Source organism: Amphiprion ocellaris, chromosome 20 (assembly GCF_022539595.1).
Source record: "Amphiprion ocellaris isolate individual 3 ecotype Okinawa chromosome 20, ASM2253959v1, whole genome shotgun sequence".
NCBI classification, from domain to species: domain Eukaryota; kingdom Metazoa; phylum Chordata; class Actinopteri; family Pomacentridae; genus Amphiprion; species Amphiprion ocellaris.
The window spans coordinates 5,791,064-5,814,866 of NC_072785.1; the positions used below are offsets into that span (position 1 = coordinate 5,791,064).

Below are 23,803 nucleotides of genomic sequence, written 5' to 3' on the forward strand. Positions count from 1 at the left end.
GTATTAACTTAGCTTGCTGTCTAGTCCCAGCTTAGATAGCTGCTTCTTGTTCTTGTATTCCCTAGCTTCTTGTTGCAGCCTGCACTCCAGACTAGACTCCCACATACCCCCTAGTGACGTCAGTTCCTTGCTTTTTTCGGTATTATAATATTTCTTGTAATAAATAATTTTTATTGTACCCAGTCGTTTGTTGTGTCTTGCTGTCTGCGCCTGAGTCTCTTACCTGCCCTGTGACACAGAGGAGCAGGGGAAATTACTTGATTCTGCTTGGCAGCAGTTTGGCACACATGACAAGTACAATGATGAGCAACATCAGACTTTCGTCCTGGCCAAAAGGACCCATTTTTGTGATTAAGAACAAATTAATTCTCTCTATGTATTTTGAAGAAAGAAGATTGAAGAACGTTGTTGGAGATGCTATGAGCACGGATGCACAGGTATATCCTCGCTCTATCCTCAAATTCTTTTCAGTACCCCTGACATAAAAGAAGCGTGCATGTGGGGAGCAAGACTTACAAATGTGTATATGATATAGTGTATACGATATATATATATAGGACCACCACTTCAATACAGACAAAAAAGGTCACACAGGTACGAGCAACACCAGAGACTGACGGGATTCCAAATAAAGTACACAAAATGGAATTTATTAACAATATTTAACAATTTACAATCTTCCCTCACTTAAAATCTCTTGGTGGTGATGCCAAGAAATAACTCAGTAGTAAGTGGCACAATATTGATCTAATCATCCAGGGCCCCCCTCCTCCCAGGCTTAGTTAAGCTTGCCACCAAAATACAGGAACTAGGCACAGGGCTGAGGGCTTACCAGGCAGCGATGACTAACTGAAGGGGGAGGGGAAGGGTCCTGATGCGACACACCACACGTGAACAAAACCATTGATGGACACCCAAGTGCACTGCTGTACAGGGAGTGAAGGGACCACCACCGCAGGGGGATCAGTCAGCCACCCACCACCTGGCCCAACAGCTCCTGTCCAGGGAAAAGAGGCTGTTATAACCTTAAGTAATAATGCACACACACTTGGTAACAGTTTCAGAACTTTTTAGTAAACCCTCATTCATTCACAGCACATGCCGGCGGGAATCCACAGGTGTGTTCCTCATCATAACAGTCCCGGGTGAGAACACGTAGCCAATACTAAGGTTACGTTCCAAACCGTGACACAATCACTCTATCACAGAGGCAAACTGTTAGTCACAGGAAAAGAGGCAAACATATATAGATCTCTAAAAACTGCCCCGACACCACACTATGCTGGGCCGAGAAGGTCACCACCAAGGCCGATTATGCCTTCATATGCCACTTACTCACTCACCTAGTCAACCCAATAAACCAGAAAAAGAAAAAAAAACAAAATCTACAAAACCAAAAAAAGATAACCGGATAACTAAACACACAATCACAAAAAAATAACAATAAATGAATGAAAATCACAATAAATGATGAATAAACAACTAACAATAAAGGTAGCCAAAATCTGTAGACAATAATTCTAATACTAATAATTCTAATACTAATAATTCTACTACTAGTAATTCTAATACTAATAATTTTACTACTACTACTAATAATAATAATAACAATAACAGGCATGCTAGGCAGTAGGCACGCGCACACCAAGATTGTTTTTATTATTATTTTTTTTAAACATCATACAAGAAAAGCAATAAAATAATTTCCGATGAGCGGAGAGCTTGCCGCGGTGAACCCACAGACAGAACAGCAGCAGCCCACTTCAAAGGTAGAGCCACCTGTCAGTGAAGACGCAGCTTCTCAGGCAACAGGGGAGACAGCCGCGGAAGAATGCAGCATGATCACTGCCAACAGCAATCAGAAACCAGAGTCATCTCAAGTGCAGCCCAGCAAAAACACATAAAAACGACAGACAGAAATGAGCCAGCCTACCTCAGTAATCCAACATGGCACGTGGATTATTACACCCGACTCCCAGGCTTCGGCCAGGATACAGGCCGACTCTGCTAGAAAGCAGAAAGTGCATCAAACACACCACTAATATAGCCCAGAGATGCAGCGACCGCGTCGGAACATACCATACCTGACAATAGAGAAAGCTCGACAGCCAGCGTCTCAAGACCGCCCGTGGGTTCACACATCCACAACAACAAACCATGCTGCAGATGTGACACAGAGGTAAGAGGATGCACGTGCAAGACGCGCAGCCCTCTCCCAGATATAACTCGGTGTGGCACCGCCCAGCAAGCAAGGTGAATTAGGATGATTACTCCCAGCTGCACTGATCTGATCCAATACACACAACATGAGTGGAGACGGACTGGGCTGTCCTACCACATTTATAACATATGTTCCTGGGGGGCCGATTAGAGTGTGACACTCGCCAGGTCAAACTTTGACTGCAATAGCATGTGTTTGCCGATGCGCAACGTTTAATAAAGTTCAACTGAGAAACTATATGGTCGACTCTGTATGGTTTCAGACAGAGTAAACGGAACAGAGTGAAACATGGTAGCAGCAGTCGAACTTAGCCAAGGCGAAGAGTTTTGCCACGAAAGAAAAGTGGCGCTAGCTTGTTAGCCTAGCCTGGGAGTGCGAGCGAGTGACTGGCCGATGTCGGAGCACAACGGTAAGGATCGGAAACCGGCGGACTTCTTGATGGAAGGCTTGAAGCCGCCGACCACATTAGTTTGGGACTCTGCCAACTTGTCGAAGACATGGAAAAGTTGGAAAGAGGAGTTCACATTGTACACAGACCTCACAATGCCCGGTGCAAAAAAAGACAACAAAAGTGAAGTTGTTTATCTACCTTCTCAGAGAGAGAGGAAGGGAACTTTTGACCACGCTGGAAAGTGGGAGGACGACTGCTAGGAGGACAGTGAGTTCTATGATAGTGCTGTTTGATGAACAGTGAGACTGTTGAGAGACACAAATTTTTGTCAGGAACCAAACACGAGTCGAGAACATAGACAAATATGTCACAGATTTGAGAGTTTTGGCCAGCGCATGCAACTTTGGTGATATTAAAGATTCATTAATAAGAGATCGCATAGTGTGTGGCATAAACAGCCCTGCTATGAGAGAAAGACTGTTAAGAGAAGAGAACTTAACACTGGATAAGTGCATGCAAATATGCAGAGCAACAGAACTGTCGAGAGAGAATAGCAGAACAATACAAGTGCAAACTGTGGAAGAAATACATGCAATTAAAAGAAGTCCACGACGAGACAAGAAGGACTAGACTGACTGCAACTTTTGTGGCAACCTACACGAGAAGAATAAGCACAAGTGCCCAGCCTACGGCAAGAAGCATAAGAAATGTGGAAAAGAGAACCACTTCACTGCAAAATGCATGTCTAAACAGGAGAAAGATCAGAAGAGCAGACCAATACACACAGTCTCAGAGTCAACTGGATCATGTGAGGACATCATGACAATAATGGATGTGTGTGACAGACAGGAGACAATGAATCAAGTGAAAGTGAAGCACAGTAAAACCAAGCAGCTCTTTGCAGGTATGACGATGAATAGGAAATTAATCAACTTCCAGATAGACTGTAGTGCTACATGTAATGTGATACCTATGCACCTGCTGAATCAAGACACACAACTTGAAAAGACAGAGAAAGTCCTAGTGATGTACAACAAGAGTAGGCTGAAACCGCTTGGTAAGTGAAAAGTCAAACTCAGGAATCCAAGAAATGATAAACTATACAGACTGGAGTTCCAAGTGGTGGACCAGGAGGACAGGATCCCCTTACTAGGAAGAAAGGTGAGTGAGGCAATGAAGTTGATCAAAGTACAGTATGAGAATATCCTGGTGATAGACAGCATAGTGACTAAGCAGTGTCCAGAGAAGACACAAGAAAGAAATGAAGAGCTGTCAAACATGAATGAAATAAAAGCAGAGTTTGGAGACATTTTCACAGGTGTAGGCTGCCTAAAAGGAGAGTATAAGATTGAAATCGACAAAAGTGTCCCACCAGTGAAACTACCAAAGCACTGAGTGCCTGTTGCAATGATGGCACAGCTCAAACAAGAGCTAAAGGACTTGGAGGCGAAAGGCATCATTGCACCAGTTGAGCGCAGTACGGTGATCAAACCAAATGGAAAACCAAGGATCTGCATAGACCCCAAAGCACTGAAGAGGAGTAATTTCCCTCTTCCCACCATTGATGACATTCTACCGGAGTTTGCAAAGGCCAAAGTATTCACTGTTTGCGACGTGAAACATGGATTTTGGCATGTCAAACTGGATGAGGAGTTGAGCTATCTCACCATGTTTGCAACCCCATTTGAGCGGTACCGGTGGCTCCGGATGCCGATGGGTATAAGCCCAGCTCCAGAAGTCTTCCAAAGAAAGCTGATGTATGCGCTGGAGGGCTTGCCAGGGGCATATGTCATTGCAGATGATATACTTATCACTGGTGAGAGAGACACGCAGGAAAAGGCAGAGGAGAGTCACAAAGAGAACTTGAGATATTTTCTACTGAGATGCAGGTGAAAAGACATTAAGTTAAATGCAGACAAGTTTAAGTTAAGAAGACAGTCTGTTCCTTATATTGGACATTTATTGACTTCAGAGGGCCTTCGGATTGACCTGGAGAAGGTGCAGGCAATTAAAGACTTGCCCAGGCTCACAGATGTTAAGGGTGTACAGAGACTTGTAGGCATGCTGAACTACTTGTCAAAGTTTTGTGTTCACCTTTCGGATGACTGTGAAGTGTCGAGACAACTTACACACAAGGACAGTATGCGGGAGTGGACTGAGCTGCATGAGATGGTCTTTAAGAGGCTGAAAGAGAAAATAACTGACGCACCACTACTGAAATACTATAGACCAGACTGAAGAGTTAACGCTGCAATGTGACGCTTCAGAGACAGGCCTAGGAGCTGCCCTGACTCAGAGAGGTAAACCTGTAGCCTTCTCAAGCAGAGCACTGACTCCCACAGAAAGGGGATATGCCCAAATAGAAAAGGAATGTTTAGCCATTGTATTTGGTATTGAAAAGTTCCACCAGTATACTTATGGTAGAAAGGTGACAGTGCAGAGTGACCATTAACCACTTGAGAATATAGTGAGAAAGCCACTACTTAGTACACCAAAGAGACTACAGAGAATGCTACTCAGACTGCAGAAATATGACATTGATGTAACTTACATGCCAGGTAGGAATATGCTGTTAGCTGACAGACTGAGCAGAGCGTACTTACGTGACTAATCAGGGAGAGACAGAGACAGATCGAGAGACTGTTAACATAAGGATAAGGATAAACTTTATTGATCCCACAGGGGGGAAAGTTCACCGTTACAGCAGCTCCAAAGAAAAAGTATAAAGGCAGTGCAGGAATAGATAAGAAAAAGAAACAGTGCAAAAGTTACAGAAAAACATTATATACAGATGATTTTTTTTCTTCTTATAAATATGTAGAGAACATGTTGACCTACCTGCCCATTTCTACAGAGAGACTGTCTGTCATCCGAGATGAAACGAAAGAGGACGTAAAGTTGCAAAGAGTGAAAAGGCTGATCCTAACAGGTCGGCCGAGGAACAAAAGAGACATTGCACAAGACATTCAACATTACTACGCATTTCAGGATGAGCTTAGCTTCCAAGATAGCATTGTGTTCAGAGGAGAAAGAGCAGTTATCCCGGACACTCTCAGAGCCGACCTCACCCGTCGTATACACTCATCACATCTGGGAGTCAAAGGATGCCTCAGACGGGCACATGAGTGTGTGTACTGGCAGGGTATGAATGAACAGATAAAGACTTTTATCTCCAGGTGTGACATCTGCAGGTCAGCTGACCACAAACAACAGAAGGAGACTTTGCATCCCCACGATGAGTCCTACAGACCCTGGTCAAAGGTAGGAACTGATCTGTTTTCATGGCATAACAAGGACTATTTGGTAACTGTGGACTATTTCTCAAACCTCTGGGAAGTCAACTATCTTCCTGACACTAAGAGCACCACTGTGATCCACAAGCTGAAGGCACATTTCACTCATCAGGGGATACTGGATGTGCTAATTTCAGACAATGGCCCACAGTATTCATCACAAGAGTTTCAGGTTTTTAGTCAAAAGTGGGAATTTGTGCCCTAAACATCTTCCCCAGGATATCCACAAAGCAACAGAAAGGTGGAGTCTGCTGTCAAAACAGCAAAACGGATCATGCAGAAAGCTGCAGTTGCAGGACAGGATCCATATTTGGCTGTACTGGATCATCGGCATATACCAAGCCAAGGTGTCAACACAAGCCCGGCACAGAGACTTCTGAGTAGAAGGACCCGGACCCTTCTCCCTACAAAAGAGTCACTGTTAGAGGTGATGGACAACAAACAAGGACTTGCAAACAACAGATAAAGACAGGAGAAACATTACAATCGCACAGCAAGGGACCTGGACTGTCTCAAAGAAGGGGACAGTGTGCGAGTCCAACCATTTGAGCCTTTCAGAACCTGGAAAACTGCAAAGGTGCTCAGAACTGTGAGCCCGAGATCATACGAGGTTGAGCTGGAGACTGGTGAAGTCCTGAGAAGAAACCGTCACCATCTCAGGCACAACCACAGCCCAACTTCTTCCTCCTTGCAAACAGAGACTATGACCACAACACAGACTGTAGTGACTGCTAAATGAGGTGATAATGCCGCTGTTACTACCTGGTCTGTTCGTCAGGTTAAGACACCTGCATATCTGAACGACTATCATACATGAGCTAGTTAAAGGTGATGCTGTTTACTGGTTCTTTTCAGACTGCGGTTGCATGGGTTTTTTTTTTTTTTTAAAGGTAGTATAATAGGTGCAAAGAAAGAACAGAGGAAAAGGATTAAAGGTATGACCAAAGATAGTTTATTTTTGACCCCAGGAATTCTTGAATGTGTTTACTGAAAATGTTCTTGCTTACATACTGATAAACTTAAAAATCACACCTAAAAGAAAAACTGTACTTTGGTTATAAGGAAAGCAAAAAGGGGTTTTGAGGAAGAGAAAAAAAGAGAAAGGATATGTCAAGTGGAATGTTTATATGTTCCTAGGGGGACCGATTAGACTGCAACACTCGCCAGGTCAACGGTTGACTGCAATAGCGTGTTCGCCGATGCGCAATGTTTAATAAAGTTCAGCTGAGAAACTAGATCGTCCACTCTGTATGGTTTAAGACAGAGTAAATGGAACAGAGTGAAACACATTTTGCTCGCAGTCCGGAGCCCTGATGTCTTCCATTAATATTCACTTTAAATATGCACAGATCCTTGCGTAACCATTGGCACCTGGTGGTCCTCCACTATCTGCCTCTGATTGGGGCAGGCAACAATAAAGAGAGTCAGGTGAGTAGGGAGGTGCTGACAATTTTCTGAGTGAGGCCAGCGAGACATGAGGCTTCAGCTGTGAAAGTGGTAAGATGCCTGTTAGATATTTATGGGGTAGCTTGTCCACAAAGTCACAAAGCTTGTCTTTGGATGTTGCAGTGTGGCCACACAGTTTTATGGGGCGAGGGATTTCCTGCTGTGTGTGAGATGCTGGCATAGCAGGTATGCGGTTTTAAAGGATATTTAATAAAAATGTGTTTTATTCCACTTTGGGTATCAAAAAATTGTCTTTTTATTGTTTGTGCTTTGTTTGTGCTCTGCTCATTGTGTTTGCACTGTCTCCTGCTGTCCTTTTGGGTTTTTGTTTGTAGGATTTGTTTGCTTTAGTTAGTCTGCTCGGCCTGGCAGGGCCCATAGATGAAAAGACCTGGGAGTGCATTGTGTGAGAGCGGACTAACTTTTCCTATTTTGGTTAATTCTTTTGTTTTACTCACATCCCTGTTGTGATCTGCGGTGAGTAATTATTAGCCTTCATTCCCGGTAGCACCGAGACCCAACTTACGTGTGATGGTTGTAGGCATGAGTGAATTGATTGTTGTGCTATTTCATAGGCAGTGGCATTTTTAGAGTGCAGTGATTTTCACCCTTGGTTCATTAGGCTCATGTGCAATAGGTTTTAATGGTATATATGATTAGACCCCATTATCGTGTATCATCTGTCTTATCATGCATGTATTATACTGTGTGTTTTATGGTCCTTGTGTCCCCCCCCACCCCTCTATCTCTACCTCTACCCCTCTATCTCTACCCCTCTACCTCTTCCCCTCTATCTCCATCCCTCTATCTCTACCCCTCTACCTCTTCTGTCCCTCTCAACCCGCCCGGCCAGCAGGCAGATGGGTCCCCCCACATTAGAGCCGGGTTCTGCTTGAGGTTTTTTTCCCTGTTAAAAGGGTGTTTTCCTTGCCACTGTCGCCTTTTGGCTTGCTCTGGGGGTCAGGCATATGGGTTCTGTAAAGCGTCTCGAGACAATTTGACTGTAATTGGCGCTATATAAATAAAATTGAATTGAATTGAATTGAATTTGGATGAATAGGATTAGGATTTTATGATATGCACTGTGGACAATAAATACGAACATTTATTGTTTACAGCTTGGCCTATGGTGTCAGGTTCAACACATGCTTACCTGATTATAGTCTGCTTTGATTACTCTAAACAACTCATTTTCTTCTCTGGCCACATAAGCACATTATGGTTGCCCTCAGTGGGCCAGTTGTAATTGTAAGACCGTATAAATGTAAGCTACTCCTGAAAATATTAAGTACTCACATCTGCAAAGTACAAATATATTAGGCTTTTTCAGTTTTTTTCTACTTAGATGCAGTTCTGACAGAGCCAGCAGATCACTCTTCTGGCTGTGTCAAATGCAGTCTGTCATTCTTGAAGAAGTTGTGTCAGAGTGGTTCACTGCTTCATGAAGCTTCACTTTCACCATCACTAGCCCACACCCTTAAGTCAGCTGGGACAGGCACCAGTAGGGTTGCCACCTTTCAGAAATGAAAATGAAGGACACCCACCAGGGCTCCTCAGGGCCACGGTTCAGTAAAGTTGGAAAGATATTCACAGATTCGGACTTCCAGCATCAATAACTCATTAAACATACTTTGTCAAAACATAAACAATGCCTCTTTCTCATCGTTGTAAGGTGGACAATGTACTACAAGCCCAGTTTTATCAAAAGTAGCTGTCTTTCAAGTTGCAGGAATAACATTGGTGTCAACAGGAGCCAGTTGAAGGCTGCAGTGATTTTGGTGACACTACAGTGTGTAAGAGTTAAGTTATTGAGTATTTGTGTCTCCGCTGTTGCAGCAGTTTTGCAATTTGCAGACGGTCCCTGTTCACAGCCAGCTGCACATAGACACCAATGTTAGTTCTGCAGCTTGAAAGACAGCTACTTTTGATCAAACTGGGCTTGTAGCACATTGTCTACCTTACAACGATGGGAAAGAGGCATTGTTTATGTTTATGTTAGATATATCTAATGAGTTATTGATGCCAGATGTCTGAATCTGTGAATATCTTTCCAACTTTACTGAATCTGGGGCCACTACCACCCAAGGAGTGGTATGTTTAATTTTGAAAAAAGCACTTAGCCATGCTTAATGCTTCAAGTGCTTTATCAACATGAAACTAAGAATTTTGTATTGTTTTATTATCACAGGTTCTGTCTGAAAAGAAGTGGCATCATTTTAAACAGTGAAACCATACTAAAATAAAATGTAATGACCAGCCAGTGTGCAATACTGGATTCCGCAAAACATAAACAACTGAATGCAGAACACTGGACAAAGAAAGTCTCTACAGACATTTTTTTCCATCTAAATCTTAACACAATGAATGTATTAAATGTGTTACATTTATGTGCGTATGCATGTATTCATTGATTTAGTACTGTTAACATATCAGAATTATGAGTTTTTCTGTAGATAGGCAAAGTCCATTTATTTATTACATATAGGCTATTAAATAAATGTTTATTAATAACTAAAAAGCGTTTAAAATAATAATAAACAACTTAGGCCACATCAGCATGATTATAAGTATCCTCTGGTGAATTCACAGCCATATAGCGTAGGAAATCTAACTGATCACATCATGATGTTCCTTATCACATCTACTTCAGGAGATGATTGGGGGATGAAAAACTGTGACCTGCTGGTTGGGTTCTCTCTGTTGTCATGTTTCTTACATGTTGGTCCACTGATGAATGCTGCCTCAGCCAGTCCATGAGCAACAGAAAACACAGTTTATACTCATTGCCAGGGGTTCGAGTCTTCCCACTCATGTCTGTACATTTGCAGACGTTTTTCCTTCTTAGGACGTGGTGGAGTTTCGGGTGTAGACATTTTTAAACGCGCGCGTGCAGCAGCGTCTGTAACCTGGCAACCCGCCACCGGACCGGACAAGACCGGACACGCGAGAACTATCCGCTGGACCTGGCATCGGGTCCTCGCTACACAGGTCTAATGAAGATGCAATTGGCTGCCCTTAATATTTCCTGTGTTTTATTTTGTTCACTATACGGTTTTGATGAGTGTGTGACAGACGTGTATGGAACATTTATGAAAATACGCAACAATTTGCGTCACGTATTGATTCAATACGGGACGCAGCAATTAATTGTCAAATAAAGGACGATTCCGTATTTTAAGGGACGGGTGGAAACCCTAGGCACCAGCCCTCCTCCCGCGACCTAATCAGGATTAAGCGGTTTGCAGATAATGGATGTGTAGCAGCTGAAGGAAACAACAGACGACTATGTTGTCATCCGGCTAGTGCTGCGGCATGACGTGTGCGTAGACTGTGTCTGCACATGCGCTGAGCAATGTTGCGCAGTATTGACTTTCCTCAACACTTTTTTAAGAGCCGGAAACAAACGAAGCCTGTCATGTGATTGGTGCCTCTTGTGTACTATGTAACTAGCTTGGAAGTCATTTAAATACGGTATGTGCAACTGCATAGGGTTATGTATTTTTGTTTTATTTGGTTGATGTACCTTCTTGTTTGTAATTCAGCAGGCAGATGACCAACCAAAGCAGGTGGTAGCTGAATTTTACGAGCAACGTATCTACATCCTCTTGCAAACTAGCTCATGTGTTAGCAGGTTTAGTTTATTGAAACGATTTTGCTTCGTAAATGACAATGTTTAACTAACAGCCTCTGTCTTTTTTATCCCATAGTCGTTCTGGATCCGAAGCTAAACCTTTAGCCACTATGGCTGATGTGAGTACAGCTGGACTGTCCTTCTTCTACTTTGCTGTTTAAACGCTTCCTGTCTTTCTCTAGTTACCGATGTTCCACTTGAACCGGTGACCATGTTAACTAGCGATGTTTGCTTACATACTGCTCTCACTCTGCTACAGTGGTTTCGTTCGCAGATTCGCCACGGTCGGGCCTAGCTATGCAACAGTGAAAAATGATTAGATAATGACCTCGGCGAGGAACGTAAACACTGATACACACATGTTAGCAAGTCTCATGACATGATTCGAAACGATGTGTTCTGGAGATATAAATACGGGAGTCTTATTTAAACCCCTTTCACATATGCGCTCTGACGGCAAGTAAATGGATTGGCTGCATATATTAATGTTCACAACGGGTCAAAGTAGCGCCGGTTCCAGTTAAACTGGCAAGGTCTGGTTACATTTTGCTCTATTTACGCTCCAGATGTTTCGTTCGCAGAATCGTCACAACCAGACCTGCCTGTGGGTGTGATGATGAAGACACTAGATAAAGAAGATCTCGCCGAGAAACGTCAACGTCACTAGTTGATAAAATCTATATCCATGTCAATATCATCTACAGACAGTAAAACGAAACGTGCTGGCCAAAGTAAAAAACACATATTTTTCAAGTAAATTGAGATTCAAAACAATTTAATCCATTGATATTAATATGAAACCAACGTTTTACTCATTGTGCCACCGATTGACTCGACAAACATCCTGCTTCATCCGTATAGATCTTTTTTGTTCTGTCAGGCGATTATTATAATTATTCAGGAAACACATCCATGTCACTGATGATAGTCACAACTTTACACAGGCTAACTGTTTAATAACGATCCAGAAAACTAATTGTTGTCGCACCAAGCAAAACCCACAACGTGGAAGCACGTCCTCTGTTGTGTTGTGTGTTACTATGTGCATTTAGTGTAACAGATCCAGAGCAGAACTTGAAGCTTAACTCGGGTTTGTTCACCGAAGCATACTCAGACCCACAGCAGCCTCCCACCATCGCAACACGCAGCATAACATTAGTTTGATTTGCTAAAATGCATTGAAACAAACTGAAGCCACATTGTCAAAACTAGTCACTCAGAAAACACTAAAAACACGTTCAGTCCTCCACGTGGTAACCTGTAATTTCAAAGAATGTTTATCGCTGACAATATTTTTTTTTTTTTAAAAGGGAAGAATAGGGATTATACTAGTCTCGAGTGAATGACATTGTGTGGGTGGTATGTGTGAATGCAGCTGTGAGGACTGAAAGGGGCTAAATGACAGGATGCTGTCATTTTTAACGCATTGAATAACCCAGCAATGTTCCATGCTGCATGTCTGAAAGGGGCTTTATTGTGCCTCTGATTTATTCAACAGACATCTCGCTTTATCCCATTACATTTTGTACAATCAGAAAATGCACATTTTTTTTAAACTGATTATGGTCACAATTTAACTCACACATGCTGCCGGGTGAGAAGCAGAACAAAAATAATGCCTTACAAAGCAAAACGCACTGCACAGAAGCATGCCCACCATTGCCTTGAGTGTTAGTCTATGCTTTCACGGTAGCAGATACAGAGCAGAACCTAAAGCTCATCTCGTGTATGTTTACCAGGAAAGACACGTATTAGCCCACAGCAGCCGGCCCAGAAGAGGAAGCATAACATTACAGTTTTTTATCGGCTGCTAACATGTATTTGTACAAACTGAAGCCTCGTTATCCAAAGCACTCATACAGAACAGTATATGTGTATCATATACTGTTATCATTTTCACGTTTCTCAAAAATACGTTCAGTGACTACACCATCCAAAATGAATAAACTCTTTTCCTATTTATACTCCACCACCTGCACTAGCTTCAAAACACTATCTAAAAACGTATTCAAAACAGAATTGCCAAACTGAAATGTATCAAAAATTGCATGTAATAATAATAATAATTCCAATAATGGAATGATTGTGACTTCAGACCCCACAGCTGATTTAGAAATCCAGAGGATACATTTCAAGATGCATTGCTAGAGAAGCTGTGATAATAATGGAGTCAACTGGAGGACAGTTGAAAACAGAAACAGGATAGAGACCTGGTGGTACCATACAAGTGAAATTGAAACAATTTCCTCACATATCCTTGCTACATACACTGTAAATTGTAATGATTTACTTGAAAAAATGTTGCTAACAGTACATTTTCTGAAATGACATGAGAACTAGCCTTGTGTATTTTTAGCGTTCTATTGCTTTTACCGCCCATTTTGGCTGCCTAGGCTTTAATGGATATGACAAATAAACATCTGAATTTCACTGCATGGGGCTGAATCATAAGCAATCTTAACCAGAAAACATAATCACCAGTTAAATTGGAACACCGGCACACTCTCTCCACTGAATAAGATGTTAGTGAAAGGCAGTGCTGCCTAACTATTTAGTGAGTTTGAGTCTGCTTTTGGTGTACACAGGACAATACTTTGTAGCTTTACAAGTTAGCTGCCATCTGTGTAAGATGCTCAGATCAGTAAACTGTACAAACACAAATCACAGGTTTAAAAAAAGTTAAGAAAAGAAGCCTAGTCCAAGGGGGTTGACCTGCAATGTTTAGGTGGGTGGTACTGTCAAACATCACATGAATGTCAGGACTCAAGGATTTCCAGCAGAACACTGCATTATAACAAGATGACCGATGTTATTCACTTCACCTGTCAGCGGTCATAATGTTGTGGGTGATTGGTATATGGCTGTTTGTTTTGAACCAGCCCTAAGTTATCTTGCCTAGACAACCTAAAGTACATTTTCTTAATGTAAATATATTGCCTTCATAGCCTTCTTAAAGTCTAAAAAGAATGAGTCCTGCATATTTTACAGATAAAGTGGATTTAGATGATATGTGATTTATTATTTACAATTACCATCGAAGGGCGTTTTTTCCTCATGGAACATTTTGAGTCAAATTTCTGCCTCAACAACCAGTAGTTTATTTTACTGGCATGGGTAGGAAGGTTTAGCCACCTAGTTCTTTAGCTGATTTTTTTTTTCACTCCTGCAGTCTACATTTGATGTCTTTTTAACTTGTAAGTCATTTTGATTAGTTTGTTGATTTGGTTACTTGTTTAATCTGGTTTCTAACATCTTTGCAGGATTTGAAGAAATACCTATACAAACAGTTGCAAAGGTAAGTATTATTTAAGTAACATAATGTTAGCCATGTTCAGTTTGATTGTTGTCAGTGGAACTATATGCCTTTCATTTATAAATTCTGTCGTATGTCCTCCTATAGTGTTGAAGGTCTTCATGCTATTGTAGTGACAGACCGGGATGGCGTTCCTGTTATAAAGGGTAAGAAACCGTTTTTAATCTCCTCAGTCTTTAGCTTGTATATTGAGCAGTGGTAATCACATTTTCCATGAGATATTCAGTGGTTATATGAGCTCACACGGTAATTCATTATTATACATTTGAGAGTAAATGTTATAAAGACCTGAAGTGCTTGAGTGAGATGTACAGTAAATGTGGCACATGCTTACTATGTAAATATGCTAAATAGATACCTATCTACAATTGACCTATGACAAGCCGTTTTAACATTTATTAGCTGAATTTAAGTACAACTTCAACTTGGTCATTTTGACTAGTTGTAGTTGCTCTGTGACTCGTTAGATTTTTAGATTCAAGATATCCATCATGTCATTCTGACCAGTCAAAACCATGGTTAGAGATACCTGTCATTAAGTTGAACTGAGCAGAATAATAACTGCAGAAAATTTAAACGGCATTATGACTTCTCTGAATTACTGTGTGATGCTGCTCATGGGAAGCTTCCCATTGCATATTGAAGATCTGAAGGATTTGAACAGAAGTAACCGTGGCTATTATGTTGAAAAAGATTGCGAGAAAAGGCCAGTAAATGGGAGGAGCTCATTAGCAAGGAGTCTGTGAAGACTGAGACCTTCACTCACTAGAGACATGTGGTCAGAATGTACTAAAGCTTTGGCCTCAGGCTACTCTGATATGATGGTTAAACTGCTGCCATATGTGGTTAAGGTTGCAGTGGCATAGTATTTTGAAAAGCTACTGCCTTCCACTTAATGTAGTTTCTGATGTAACTAAAGATATCTGCAACATCATTCACCTTGTCAGAACTCTAATTCAATTGTCTGTACTCATCACAATTGTAGCTCAAGATATCTACAACATAATTCTGTCTAGTTGAAACCTAATTTAAGATATCTAAAAAGGACGATGTTGACATGTTGCATTGACAGGAAAAATATGTTTTGAACCAGAATTTGTGACTAGTCAGAATCAAACTGTAGATATGTAATACTGGAATATTAGTCATAATTGGAGATATCTGTAATGTGAAACTTGATAAGAAAAGTTTACTTTGGTTATGGTGATTATTCACCAACTGTTAAATGCTTGTTTAAAAACATACCTAGGGTGACCCTAGAAGCTCTAGAGCAATGGTTCCCAACCTGTTTGGCTTGGAGCCCCCCCTATAAGTTGCACCCCCCCATAAGTACACTACAAAACATAAGAGGGAAGTTATTGAATTGTATTACTAATAGAAAATTCCCTAAAATTATTTAAAAAAAAAAAATTTTTTTTATATCAAACCAAGAGTTGTACTATGATGAGGAGGAGAGAGTTTATGGCTGCAGTACATTTGGTGACACTACAATGCATAAGAGTTAAGTTGATTTTTTTTTTTTTTTTAACTAAAAAAATCCTTAAAATTACGAAGAAAAAAAAATTAATATCAAACCAAGAGTTGTAGTATGACCAGCAGGAGTCAGTTGCTGGCTGCAGTAAATTTGTTGAATATTTGTGTGTCTTCGCTGTTTCCAGCGGTTTTGCATTTTGCAGACGGTCCCTGTTCACTCGTCTCAAAGCCAGCTGCTCATAGACATCAATGTTATTTCTGCAGCTTGAAAGACAGATACTTTTGATTAAACTGGGCTTGTAGCACATTGTCTACCTTACAACGATGGAAAAGAGGCATCGTTTATGTTTAGACAACGTATATTTAATGAGTTATTGATGCCAGAAGTCCGAATCTGTGAAAATCTTTCCGACTTTACCGAACTGTGTTTTGTTTCCTGACGTCGCCGTAATTCACTGGCTTCATGCTGTCATTTGCGAGCATTTCACCACAAATAGCATCATTCTGTCTTGTCCTTTAATAAAGCCATATTTAAGGTAACTCTCGAGGTATAGCCGGAGTTTTTAGGTACTGATGAATCTTCACCCGTTTTCAGTTTTTCAGACACCGTTTCCGTCAGGAATTTTCTAACTGCACACAAACTAATGAATCAGGATGAACTAGAAGCCAACCTGAAGAAAGACCAAATACAGTGGGTACAGAACGTATTCAGACCCCTTTAAATTTTTCACTCTTTGTTTCATTACAGCCATTTGCTAAAATCAAAAAAGTTCATTTTATTTCTCATTGATGTACACTCAGCACCCTATCTTGACAGAAAAAAACAGAAATGTCGAAATTTTTGCAAATTTATTAAAAAAGAAAAACTGAAATATCACACAGTCATAAGTATTCAGACCCTTTACTGTGACACTCATATTTAACTCACCTGCGGTCCATTTCTTCTGATCCTCCTTGAGATGGTTCTACTTCTTCATTGGAGTCCAGCTGTGTTTAATTAAACTGATTGGACTTGATTAGGAAAGGCACACACCTGTCTATTTAAGACCTTACAGCTCCAGTGCATGTCAGAGCAAATGAGAATCATGAGGTCGAAGGAACTGCCCAAGGAGCTCAGAGACAGAATTGTGGCAAGGCACAGATCTGGCCAAGGTTACAAAAGAATTTCTGCAGCACTCAAGGTTCCTAAGAGCACAGTGGCCTCCATAATCCTTAAATGGAAGAAGTTTGGGACGACCAGAACTCTTCCTAGACCTGGCCGTCCAGCCAAACTGAGCAATCGTGGGAGAAGAGCCTTGGTGAGAGAGGTAAAGAAGAACCCAAAGATCACCGTGGCTGAGCTCCAGAGATGCAGCAGGGAGATGGGAGAAAGTTCCACAAAGTCAACTATCACTGCAGCCCTCCACCAGTCGGGCCTTTATGGCAGAGTGGCCCGACGGAAGCCTCTCCTCAGTGCAAGACATATGAAAGCCCACATAGAGTTTGCCAAAAAACACATGAAGGACTCCCAGACTATGAGAAATAAGATTCTCTGGTCTGATGAGACAAAGATTGAACTTTTTGGCGTTAATTCTAAGCGGTATGTGTGGAGAAAACCAGGCACTGCTCATCACCTGCCCAATACCATCCCAACAGTGAAACATGGTGGTGGCAGCATCATGCTATGGGGGTGTTTTTCAGCTGCAGGGACAGGACGACTGGTTGCAATTGAAGGAAAGATGAATGCGGTCAAGTACAGAGATATCCTGGAAGAAAACCTCTTCCAGAGTGCTCTGGACCTCAGACTGGGCCGAAGGTTCACCTTCCAACAAGACAATGACCCTAAGCACACAGCTAAAATAACAAAGGAGTGGACCCCAGGTTGGGAACCACCGCTCTAGAGGATGTTTATGTAACAATTGGCTCCATATGTCATGTAGGATCAATGTCAGTGAAGACTCACTACCAAAAACCATACTCACCTGTGCCTGCACAGGCATATAATCTGAAAAGAAATTCAACACTAGCCTGTTAGGATCACTGAGAGTTTACTGTTGAAAGGAAATGTAAAAGTAGACTCTTACTGTGTCTAGTGGATCTTATGCAAGTCATTCCTTTCCTTTAAGAAAATAAAAACAAATAGGCTACATTATACTTTTGCATGTTTTAGGAGCCAATATTTGAAATAAATGGTATGAGCAGAAAGGAGGAGTATCATTGACAGTTTGGTGAGCTGCTGAATGGTTACATCCCTAACATTCTTCTTGTATCCCTGCAGTTGCCAATGACAATGCCCCAGTCCATGCACTAAGACCTGGTTTCCTGTCCACTTTTGCTCTGGCCACAGATCAGGGCAGCAAGCTGGGCCTCTCCAAAAACAAGAGCATTATCTGCTACTACAACACCTACCAGGTGAGACACCAGCTTTACACTAATCATTCCATATATAATTAGTATGATATTAATTAATTCAACCTTTAGTGAAATAATGAGAGATCATTGAGGTCTAAGACTAGGAAGACAATGATCTCAATTATCTGCTTCCTACTGAGCAATGAAAAATTGTCTCCGTTTCTGTCCAAATGTACCTTGCTGATAACTGTCAATGTGAAATTTAAATGTTCATTTTTGATTCAACTAGACACCAAGATATTTAGAGCGAAGACTTTCTCAATACTATGCCTGCTAAGAGTGGTGAAATACACATTATCTATGGTTCCAGGTAATAGCATATATTTAGGTTTGTTGGTTCAGGATTAATTTCCAGTTACAGAGGGCTTCTTACAATTTCCTGAATGCCTGTTGTTGCAAGCATGGTAAATTTCTGGTATCTGTATGTATTAAGAAACCAGTAAATGTAACAGAAAAATGTGTATATAAAAGATTGGATTTTAAAATATTTGTTTTTACTGCTTTCCAAGAATTGGACAGGTTTGTAAAAGAGCTAAAAATATTGTACACTACGTATACTTTTATGTCTAAACTGTATGAAAGTCAGCCAATGGGCTGCTTCACCAGTATGTCTTGTTAAAGTCCAGGCTTTGGGTACATTCCAATATCCGTATTACTGTACTGTATAATACGCTGGGAAAAGGATTTAGTCGGTCTCAATACATAGTATGTCAAAAGTAGTATGCCAAAAATACTCAAATGTATTGCATCCAGTCAAATTTTACAGTATGTAGACTAGCAACATTTTCTGGCCATTGTGACCCACATTTGTCTGCATAGTTACGCCACATACATCACAGTGTCTTCCTGAAGTATAGACTAACTTCAGCCGATGTGAGTGCATAGACAGTTGACAACTCACTTTGCTTTTTTGCATTTATATTTGTAAATGGTTTTAATCTGAAAATATATTTATTTTGTCACTAGTCCTCTTCTGGTATCAGTCATAAACTGGGCACAGGCATACACTTGCTTATCGGTAAATACTACATTTTCCTGATGGTCCGTAAATGCCTCGCATGCTGGCTAGGGTAGATACTACCAGGCTGCTACAATATAGCAGCTCTGACGGGCGTGCGACCAGAAATTTGTTAGAAAACAGTGATGAGTGTCCTACACAGATTTGCCCAAGTTGAAATAGAGTGATTTTTATCGATATACACTGTTCTCTATTACCAGAGCAAATCACATTTTAAATGTCAGTACAATTCTACAATTTCATTTGGCAGATGGTTTTATCCAAAGTGACATACTTCTGAGAGTAACACAAGCAAGGATCTGGTCAGGAGAAAAATACCTGGATAAGTGCCATACAAGTTCAAGTGTGATAATAGGACCTTTTAAAAAAAAAAGTGTGCCATCAGCACTGAATGTGGAGTCTTCCTTTCTTCTTAATGGACTCAGTGGAGATCTCTCTGACTGCACCTGAACACTTTTATCAGCAGGTGTGTCAGACCTCTCCCTCTCCTCAGCCTGCTCCTCTATTCTCACTGGGTTACAGTGTCAGCTGTAGATTGTTTCATCATTGGGTCAGTGACAATGTAACAGTGAAATTGACTTTTATACATCAGGTAGGGAGAGACTGAGTCCATATGGATGAACCAGATCAACTAATGATCATCATTCACTTGCACAATGTGACCACATGAAATTTCAACTCACGCACTCTCAAAAATTTTGTTCGCAGTCTTGAGGTCTGTTAAGGAAACCTAAGGATTCATAATACACAATAAAACGTAATCATGGATATTGTATTCCCATTCTATTCCCATTAAATGAGCCCCCTAAATCGTACATACTCATGTTTTAGGTTTCAGAGGCCTCGATTCCTATTTATTGAGTCCTGCCCAAGTCTGCTCATATTGATCATGATATGTCTGTTGCGTTTTTGTGTTTAACAGATTGTGCAGTTCAATCGGCTACCACTGGTCATCAGCTTTATTGCCAGCAGCAATGCAAACACAGGTAAAATGTCTTTTTTAAGGGTCTCTATCGCTAATAAGTAAATAAATAAGTAAATAAAAATAAAAATAATAATAATTACATATATATATATATATATATATATATATATATATATATATATATATATATATATATATGTGTGTGTATATATATATGTGTGTGTGTTAGGGCTGGGCGATATGGCATAAATAAAAAATCTCAGATTTTTTCACAAAAAATCCTGATTCACGATTTATCCGATTTTTTTTTTTTTTTGCCCCCTACCTAATCTCTGCATGCAGGAGTCCAGTCTACTTCATGCAATTGAGCTGCAGCCCTCTCTGGGTAAACACACCGGATCGCAGCTGGAAATGCGCCGCATGTGGCATGCTGGTCCGGTTGCAGTGCGTTTCCAGCTGTGATCCGGTGTGTTTACCCAGAGAGGGCTGCAGCTCATTTGCATAAAGTAGACTGACTTCTACTTTATGCAAATTGCCTGCGGCGTGCGGAGATTCCACGCATCGTGAAACTGTCCTCAAACTTCTAAACTAGGCGTCAGTGACCTAAAACGAGGACAGATTCAGCTGCTGCAGATTATTTCTCGCTTCAAATGCTTTCAGAAATACTTTTCGCTGACGTGTTTTTTGAAATAAAAGGGAAAGTTTGTGGCCGAGCCGCTGTGTTTATCCGACTTGTCTGCCTGTCCAGCTGAAAGCTCGGTGACGTCACCACGTAGCGACGCTGTCATGTGACCATGTTGTGGTCCGCTCGTGACCGCCGTCCGTGCCATTTTCAGATGTGTGCATTGCCGTGAGGGAAAATCGCATCTAGTGGACACGCGCCTTTAGATCTGCGCCGCTCGCCGCCATGTTGTTTGTGTATCAAGCGCGGAGGGCCCGCACTCTGAACTACGGGAGCCCAGCGGGAAGGCGTTGGTGGCGGATGTTGATGAGAAAATCGATTTTCATGAAAACAAATCGACATTAAGTACAAACTCGAATTAATGGATAAAATCGATTTATCGCCCAGCCCTAGTGTGTGTGTGTGTGTGTGTGTGTGTGTGTGTGTGTGTGTGTGTGTGTGTGTGTGTGTGTGTATATATATATATATTTTAGTGGTGGGACATGATTAAAAATTGTAATCTAATTAATTACAGGCTTTGTAATTAATTAATCGCAATTAATTGCAGTTCTGTCAAATAGCAATATTTGACACAATAAATGAAGTTTTTCAATTCAAATAAAATTGTGGTTGACAGTTGAATCAATGAATAGACATATACGTGTTTATAATTTAAAATTTATTTTAAAAAAGGAAAATGGGATATATAGAAAAAGTGATTTTGATGACTTAAAGCCTGAATTTAGTTGTTTTTTCCACGGTATGGCACATAAAATCAGCATAAGTAGTTCAAGGAGCTTCAGAAAGTTGAAAATCCACAGATTCATTCTGTTTTCATCTTTTCTGGGTCTGATAAATGGTGTCATTTTGATGGTTCTTTTTATAGGAATATCAATTTTTATTTGTTATTTTTTTATAAACAAAAAGTTTATAATTAAGTTATTAAAAGAGATATTTTTGTTGTTTAGGTTATTCCTCCTCCAAGGAGGCAGAGCCTCGACGGAGTAAAAACTTAAACCACAAAAATGTTTCATTTCTATTTATCTGCATTTTTCATCTGTCTGCTACATTCACAGATTACTGCAAATCTAAGTGCAATTATAATGATTTTATTCAACATTTTAAGACTCTGTACACTGAAGCACTGTCTAGAAAAGTGGTCTATTATGGGATGGCTACACCGTTAGCATGACTTTTAGCTAACGTTAGCTCTGGTGCTAACACCAACATGTTTTACATTGAGGAGATACTGTTGGCTTGAAGTGCTGCAGTGATCAGAAAACTCTTTGCTGTACAATTTGCACACAACCAGGCTTTTATCCAAGCTGCCATCGGGAAGATTTTTAAAAGGAAACTTTCTGCCCAACAAGCTCAATCTCATCTTCCTTCACTGTTCACCAGTGCCTGACTTCACTCAGTGCTTCCTGTGCTTCTTCTTCATGGCTACAAACAGACTTTAGATTCATTACTGCCACCTACTGGGCTGGAGTGTTCATAAGAGTTACCGGTGTGCCAGAAATGAGGGAACTGAGGAGGGTGCAATTGATCGCGTTATTATTTTTAACGTGTTATTTTCGGTGTAATTAATTAATCGAACTTAACACGTTAAAGTCCCACCCCTACTTATTATCTTCATAGATTTAAAAAAAAAAAAAAAAAAAGCCGCCAGATACTGATTTCCTGTTTTTTATCCTCATTGTACACATTTGCTTCCTTGTTGTCTTGGCTATCTAGCTAACAACCGAGTATCTTACAAAACATAGACCTAACTTATTGTAAATATACACAAATGATCCTTCAGTTTGGGGATGGACCCCCATAAAATGGTACCACCAGCAGCAGCTTCACTTTTGTACAGTAGGACTAAGAAACATGCCCCTCATATTTATATGCTGCAATAAACCTGATCAAAGGTGCTGATTGCCTGAAAATGACTTCGATGGACTGCACGATGGCTCTTCCTCAGTGCCCAGATTATGTGACGCAGTCAATATGACAAAATCTGATTTGGAATTTCAAGGATCAAATTTGAATCATGAATACTGAATGTAGGTAGTTGAATTTTCAGTGAGGATCAAATACAGTTTGTGAGCAACTGAATTCAATAAAAGAAAATTTAAAAAAAATCTATTTCATATTTATTGGAACACAACTTCCAATAAATTTTGTTTCAATCTAACAAATTAAACTTCTGAGATTTAAGTTAAAATTTTATAGCAATTATTCAGGTTTTTTTTTTAGGAATTTATCTTCACTTATATAATTATTCAAATTCAGTTTCTAGTGGCACAAATTTCTGCCCATAAGTCATATTAGATGTATAGTATGTTATGTGCTTTGTGTGGAGTTGTCATGTTCTGTTGGTGGTGTCACACATAGTACAGTTAGGTGCTGAATGTGCTTAGATATTTCTTACATGTGCTGCTCATGTTTGTTTAATAATGGTACACCGTGTATGTCCTCAGGTCTCATCATGAGTCTGGAGAAGGAATTGGCTACGCTAATAGAGGACCTGAGGCAGGTGGTGGAGGTGACATAATCTCTCCCAGACACGGAACCCCGATTCACTGCAGAATCACTTGTCTGGATCACATCCTGTTCACTGTCTTCTTCTTTCTGTCTTCAATAGTGCATTTATATGCCATGAGAAAATCTGTCTGGAGTTGTTTGTAAGTTCAAGTAATTACTTAAAACGCTAGCTTCTTTGAACCTCTTTACTTGAGAATTGAACCTTCCTGTACACCTTTTAATAGGTTGATTGTTGACAATGATTTTCTGACATTTTCTGCAGAATTAAGGTCTGAATAAAAGTTTCATTTGTGTATCTAAAGCTGTGTTCCTTTTGTTTATTGACAAGATTTAATTGTACATTGATCAGGCACAACCTTAAAACCACCTGCTTAATGTTGTACAGATGTCCTTCGTACCACCAAAACAATTCTGACATGTCGGGCTGTGGACACAGGACTTCTGGAAGAATAGAATACTCAACAGTGAATCGTTTGGGTCTTGTGGGTTGCAGGGTGGGGCAGCTGTTGTT

General features: G+C 40.6%; 1 protein-coding gene and 1 long non-coding RNA gene across 5 annotated transcripts; one reads left to right on the forward strand and one right to left on the reverse strand.

Moving 5' to 3' along the window:
- Nucleotides 1-637: 637 nt before the first annotated feature.
- Nucleotides 638-2,885, reverse strand: LOC129347732 (uncharacterized). Of its 2 annotated transcripts, none has more exons than XR_008599985.1 (3): nt 2,085-2,885; nt 1,934-2,004; nt 638-1,845 (listed from the first exon to the last, which is right to left on the reverse strand). It is a non-coding gene; the product is annotated as an uncharacterized LOC129347732 (long non-coding RNA). The 2 variants fall into 2 exon arrangements; XR_008599984.1 differs by having other exon boundaries at nt 1,934-2,007.
- Nucleotides 2,886-10,726: 7,841 nt separating this feature from the next.
- lamtor3 (late endosomal/lysosomal adaptor, MAPK and MTOR activator 3) lies at nt 10,727-23,593 on the forward strand. Of its 3 annotated transcripts, none has more exons than XM_023268421.3 (7): nt 10,727-10,822; nt 11,059-11,101; nt 14,243-14,277; nt 14,383-14,441; nt 18,026-18,159; nt 20,100-20,163; nt 23,229-23,593. In XM_023268421.3, the coding sequence occupies exons 2-7, from the start codon at nt 11,093-11,095 to the stop codon at nt 23,300-23,302; spliced, it is 375 nt and encodes a 124-aa protein (XP_023124189.1). In that variant the 5' UTR covers nt 10,727-10,822; nt 11,059-11,092; the 3' UTR covers nt 23,303-23,593. The 3 variants fall into 3 exon arrangements, with proteins under 3 accessions (XP_023124189.1, XP_023124207.1, XP_023124178.1); XM_023268439.3 differs by lacking the exon at nt 10,727-10,822 and adding an exon at nt 10,838-10,917 and having other exon boundaries at nt 18,095-18,159; XM_023268410.3 differs by lacking the exon at nt 10,727-10,822 and adding an exon at nt 10,847-10,917.
- Nucleotides 23,594-23,803: the final 210 nt, after the last annotated feature.